This window comes from Sinocyclocheilus rhinocerous, unplaced genomic scaffold (genome assembly GCF_001515625.1).
Source record: "Sinocyclocheilus rhinocerous isolate Xijiao unplaced genomic scaffold, SAMN03320098_v1.1 scaffold2681, whole genome shotgun sequence".
Taxonomy (NCBI): domain Eukaryota; kingdom Metazoa; phylum Chordata; class Actinopteri; order Cypriniformes; family Cyprinidae; genus Sinocyclocheilus; species Sinocyclocheilus rhinocerous.
The window spans coordinates 8,619-14,391 of NW_015661876.1; the positions used below are offsets into that span (position 1 = coordinate 8,619).

General features: G+C 35.8%; 1 protein-coding gene across 2 annotated transcripts; it reads left to right on the forward strand.

Moving 5' to 3' along the window:
- Positions 1–634: 634 nt before the first annotated feature.
- On the forward strand, positions 635–5,460 carry LOC107726711 (C-C chemokine receptor type 9-like). 2 transcript variants are annotated; one of them, XM_016536405.1, is made up of 5 exons: positions 635–713; positions 800–856; positions 1,407–1,760; positions 2,091–2,131; positions 4,046–5,460. In XM_016536405.1, exons 3-5 carry the CDS (start codon positions 1,736–1,738, stop codon positions 5,087–5,089), a joined length of 1,110 nt encoding a protein of 369 aa, XP_016391891.1. In that variant the 5' UTR covers positions 635–713; positions 800–856; positions 1,407–1,735; the 3' UTR covers positions 5,090–5,460. The 2 variants fall into 2 exon arrangements, with proteins under 2 accessions (XP_016391891.1, XP_016391890.1); XM_016536404.1 differs by lacking the exon at positions 635–713 and having other exon boundaries at positions 789–856.
- Positions 5,461–5,773: the final 313 nt, after the last annotated feature.

Below are 5,773 nucleotides of genomic sequence, written 5' to 3' on the forward strand. Positions count from 1 at the left end.
TTCTGACAAATTTAATTTGCATGTCGTAAAAATGTTATGTTAACCAAAAATGTGCTTCATGTAGAAACATCTAAATGAACTTGTAAAAGTAAAAAAAATAAAATAAATAATAATATGACAGAATTAATTTGACAACATTAAATTACACCAAACAAAAGTCATTTTATGATTTTAAGATCATAACTAACAATGTTGCAATATTCTTACAACAGTGCAGTGCTCATCAACATATACCAGTGACTCATTTGTGAAATCAGTTTGCCCAATTTAACCAAGAGTTGAGTTGAGTAAAGATCTTTCATCAAGTTTTTCCTTCAGAAGTGCTGTGTCCCATGACAGGATTAAGCCAGCTATTTGTGAGGGGTTAACATGTAAAAGGAACTAAGAAAAATTCAAAGTTCAGAGAAGAAAGAGAGAAAGAGGAAGTAAACATGGCCTAGAGGGCCTGAAAGCCTAATTGGGTTTTTCCAAATTTTTTTTTGGAAAAACCAGAGTTGATTGAACTAACTCAATTCAGCTGTTCTGAAACCGAAAACTCAGAGTTTCCCAATATAATGCGACAACATGACCACCACTGGACAGCTCATGTCACAGTTTTTTATTTTAGACTGTTAGATGTGACAGTAAATGGGTATTCAATGCTTGGAGATATGTTTAGTTCTAAAGAATGTTCAATCAAAACACAATTCTGGTATTTCATGATAGTAAAAAAAGTTAGTCACACCCTCCTCATCTAACATTTTTGTTTATTTCTTTCATGTTATTTTTGATTCTGTTTTTTTCTTTTCCTCCTCTTAAGATCCTGCAAGTCCCAGCATTCCTATGTTAAATTATATTGAATATACAAGCATTACAGGTGAGTTTACATTTTTGAGTTCAAACAGACCTACAAAAAATAAGTTTGTGATTCCGTCCCATTTGCTCTTTTCCAATCAAATATGGTTACATTGTCAGTTTTATTTACATGGTTGTCAATGATTTTGTTCTTACATTTAGTAATGTATTTTTTTGTGATATAAAGATGGGCTTGTTCCTCTGTTTAAATGATCATTTACCCTTTTGTTTATCCATTTGTTACCCTTGTTGTGTTTAATGTACCAAGTCTTGTATTTTATGTGTGAGTGTTTATTTATTTATCTCACACACGTTCATGCGATGTTGTCAACAGTATAAAACAAGCATTTTGCTCCACATAAATGTAAACATTTACAACATTTTACTCAAAACAGTAGAAATATACTTCTTATAAATAATCTTAAAATCACTTAATCTGAATAGGTAATAATTTTATTTCAGTCAAAACATATTTGAATAATTATGTTGATTAATTAAATTCAGAAATGTCATGCAAGTTGGCACCTTCATTTTAATTTTCATTAAACACTTCTATGAACTTTTTCTTACAGTGCATGGTGAAAGCAGCAGCAAGCCAGAGGGTTTCATCTTTTGAGTCATAACAACCCACATCTCCACAAAGCAGCTTCAGTCATATTAGAGAGGACGGAAACAGTTCGGAGCAGAAGGCAATGGATATCTACAGACTCCACCCAAAATGGATTTTTTTTTTGTACATCGTAGATGCAGAACTGTCAAATACAGGGGCTGACGTTACTATTCTCAGACACGTGACTTTGTTTGTTTCTTATAACTAGTTAAAGTCAATGGGGGAAGCTTATTCATCACTGAACTGTTGTTATACTCTTGGTTATCTGTTGTGTCTCCTGAGAGACAGAACATGGATGTCTTTACAACCTCAGACTGTAAGTATAACAAATCATGAAAAATTGTATTCCATTTAATATGACTGTGTAAACAATAAACAACCATTTAAAAGACTGGAGTTATAAATTGATAGGTATATTAGTCATGTTCACTGTGAGTTGATTGAATGAATCACATGATTTAAATTAATTGAATCATTTAAGTAACAAAAAGGACTCAATCTGTGTTTACCTGAATGATTCCGGGCTTCCAACAAGAATATTAAAATTTTTCTGAAAGGCTTTGAATTGACTGTTTATCACTGTTTCATGTTGCTGCACTCTTCCATATGATATTTTGCACTAATTACACGTTTTGTCTCTTAATAGATGAAAGTGATGCTTTTAATTTCACAGATTTTACAGACTTGGTGAGTATTATTATATTTATATATGATATTATATTTTGTGGAGTCCAAAATTCTGGTTTAAAAGTCTTCTGTTTTGCATATTAGAAATCTGAGTTAAAGCTGAATGACATATAGTATACTGTCTATGTAGTCACATTTTGCATTAGTAACGCCTTTAACTTAAAAGTTCTGAAATATGTCATCATGCTTTTTGTCATAACACAACTGTTCAACATTAAAATGCTGCCCACAGCAAATCTTACCAGTAAGCAGTCGTTAAGTTCTGTTTCTGTTAGTGCTGTATGCTTGTTTGGACATCAGATGTCTTTTTCTGAAAATGTATTGTCAGTCAAGTAAAACTATACTTATCTTTATCTTGACATCTCATGCACCTCTTGGATTAAGATCATACAGAAATATTTGACTGTTTCCACATTTCAGATTTTTTTTTAAAACAACACAATGAAAAGATTTTCCACTGTGTGCGTCACATATCCTCTATCTGTCATGTATGTATGTCAATATGGAACAGCATTTAGCGTTTGACATGCTCCAAAGGGGTCTAAGTATGAAGACACCTGGGGGGAGGGGCTGACGCTCTATCTGTTTGTGCACGCTTTAGAAAGGGTTGAAAGAGGATGTGGATGCGGTGTACTTGTGCGGTTTCTCCACTAGAGACACCTGCACCTGAGCTAAGCTGTGGAGCGTTTCATAAATTTAGATTGTCAGAGCTTACTGGGGTGTGATGTCACACAGAGTCATATTTCACTGATCAACTGGATTACAGCTCCAAAATGTCGAGAGACTGTTGTACTACAGCAGACAGGAAATGGTTGTCAGTTGAGTATAAGATTGTCTGAAAAGACAGTGGGAAACAAACTTCTAAATTTCATAGTCAGCATTTTGACAAGTGAGGATCTAATTTCAGTGAAATGAAATCATCAAACTGCCATGGTATACAGAATTGAAATGAAATGCTAGTAAGAGAATTTAAAGGAATATTTAACCCAAAAATTATTTACTCAACCTCATGTTTTTCCAAACACATATGACTTTCTTTCATCTGTTGAACATGAAAGAAGATATTTTGAAGAATGCACAGGCCACTCTTTACCATAGAATGTAAATTACAGAGTGCTGCCAAGTGCCAAAATGATAAAAAATATATATAAAGTGTCAAGTGGTCCACATGACTCATGCTCAATATTGCAAGTTTCACAAGTTCACCTGCCCCTTTCAGTCCTCCTAGATAATGGTAAACAAACTTGGCTTGCTGTCCTCGAACCCGAGGCTTGGTTTGAGCTCCGAGTTAGGAACCCCCCACCCCCACTCCATGATTGTATGATGTGAAGGAAAAATAAAGGAAATAGAGGAAGAGAAGGGGAGGTGGAGGGATGCCGGAAGAATTGTTGCTGGGATGGTGCAATGACTGCCGCTTACATGCGCTCATAGCGATAATTGACAAGACTGAATGATTAGGCTCCCCCCAAACCTATGTTTGTAACTTCATTTTATGAAGCCATATAACTGTATGTATGGCGACTTTAGACATGACACATCAGTTTTGATGGCAATAACATTGTAATGTCAATGGAAGGTGACCAGCTGTGATGTTAGAAGTTTTAATCTTGAGAAGACTAGCACAAAAAATGTACAGAATATAGTGCAAATGTCATATGAACATTTTATGATATTTTTTTCTGATTCTTAGTCATATTGGAGCTTGACAGTCCAAATCCCCAATCACTATCATTACATGGAATACAGGCCAGCATGTTCCTCAAAACTTCTCCTTTTGTGCTCCACGCAATAAATAATATTCCTTTAGATGATTGGTACATTTGGTTTTCAAGAAGTAAATTTATAAATCAACTGAAATGGTCATTTCACAGAATTCGAAGTGCCTGAACATATCAACATTTTTTTTCATTTCAGACAACTGATACTGATGACTATGAATCGGACCTGGGTGGATTATGTAACAAAGAGTTGGTGCGACAGTTCAGTAAGACCTTCGAGCCCCCTCTCTACTGGATCATCTTTGTTGTGGGGGCTTTGGGCAACTTACTTGTTGTCTGCATCTTCACAACTGTGCGTAACCGCCTCAAGACCATGACTGATGTGTACCTGCTGAATCTGGCAGTGGCTGATCTTCTGTTCCTAGGCACATTGCCCTTCTGGGCAACAAATGCTGCTCAGGGCTGGGTGTTCAACCAGGCCATTTGCAAAGGAGTTTCTGCGGTCTACAAGATCAACTTCTTCGCTAGCATGCTCTTACTCACCTGCATTAGTGTGGACCGCTACATTGCTATTGTTCATGTAACCGAAGCACACAACTACAAAAACAAACGAATGCTGTATAGTAAGATAACTTGTGTTTTTGTGTGGCTTGCCTCTTGCCTCTTAGCTCTACCAGAATTTCTCTTCGCTAAAGTAAAAAACATTGACTCCCAGAGCACTTCCTGTGTCATGGTGTACTCGATCACAGACAACAATCGTACCAAAGTCTTGGTGTTAGCTTTACAGATCTGTGTCGGCTTCCTACTTCCATTGCTTGTCATTGTGTTGTGTTACTCAGTCATTATTCGTAAACTCATGCAGGCTCGAAGCTTTGAAAAACACAAGGCTCTAAGGGTCATTTTTGCAGTTGTGGCCACTTTTATTCTCTCACAGTTGCCATTCAATGGATATCTGATTATAGAAGCAGGCCAAGCCAACAATGCCACAATAACGAACTGTGAAGTCATGCAAAGCTTAGATATGGCTGGACAAATAGTGAAGTGTCTTGCCTACACACACTGTTGTCTGAATCCCATCCTTTACGTATTTATTGGCGTTCGCTTTCGGAAGGATCTTTTCAGCCTGCTTCAGCGCATGTCCTGTGGCCTGGGACTGGTCGACAACAGCAAACTGCAACAAGTTCCCAAGAGGCCCTCTGTTATGTCTGACACCGACACCACCCCTGTTTTTTCTTTATAGACCAGCCTACAGTATTGACAACCTTTTAAAAAACTTTGTCTACATCTTCAGAGTGTGTCATTTTTAGAGTTATAGGTCCATATAACTGCAAATATTTTTGGGCAAGGCCTTTGAAATGTGCTTTATGATAGTATTATTCATTTATAGTTCTCTGGCAGTACATGATGGGAGATTGTGAAGATTTTTAAGCATTTAACCACCATTTTGAGAAGGATGATTCCAGTTAGAGCAGTGTAATGTATGCTGTAGGTACTATTATGATTTTCATACTTTTCTAGTAAACATGTTGCAAAAATATTGTAAAGTGTAAATAGATTTTGTGAATATGTTAAGTGTAATGGATTTAATTTTGTATTATAAAATAAAGTAAAAATGACATGAGTTCAGATTTTCTTTTCATAAAATTACAGTTATGTGCAAAATTACAGCTTGTGGTTGATTGTGAAAGAACTGTTGGACAATCAAAATTGTCTACATTATTATTTCAGTCTGTGTTTAGATCATAGGTAAAAAAAAAAAAAATCATTTATATTTAGTAGCAGATGTAAGTGATGAAGGCGTGCATGATAAAAAAGTATGCAAGACAGTTTTATTATTAAAAGAAAAGAGTTGAAAACTGCCTAAAGTTGATGTGCCAAATAGGACAGTACAAAAGGTATAATACAGACTTGATGTGATCAGTAA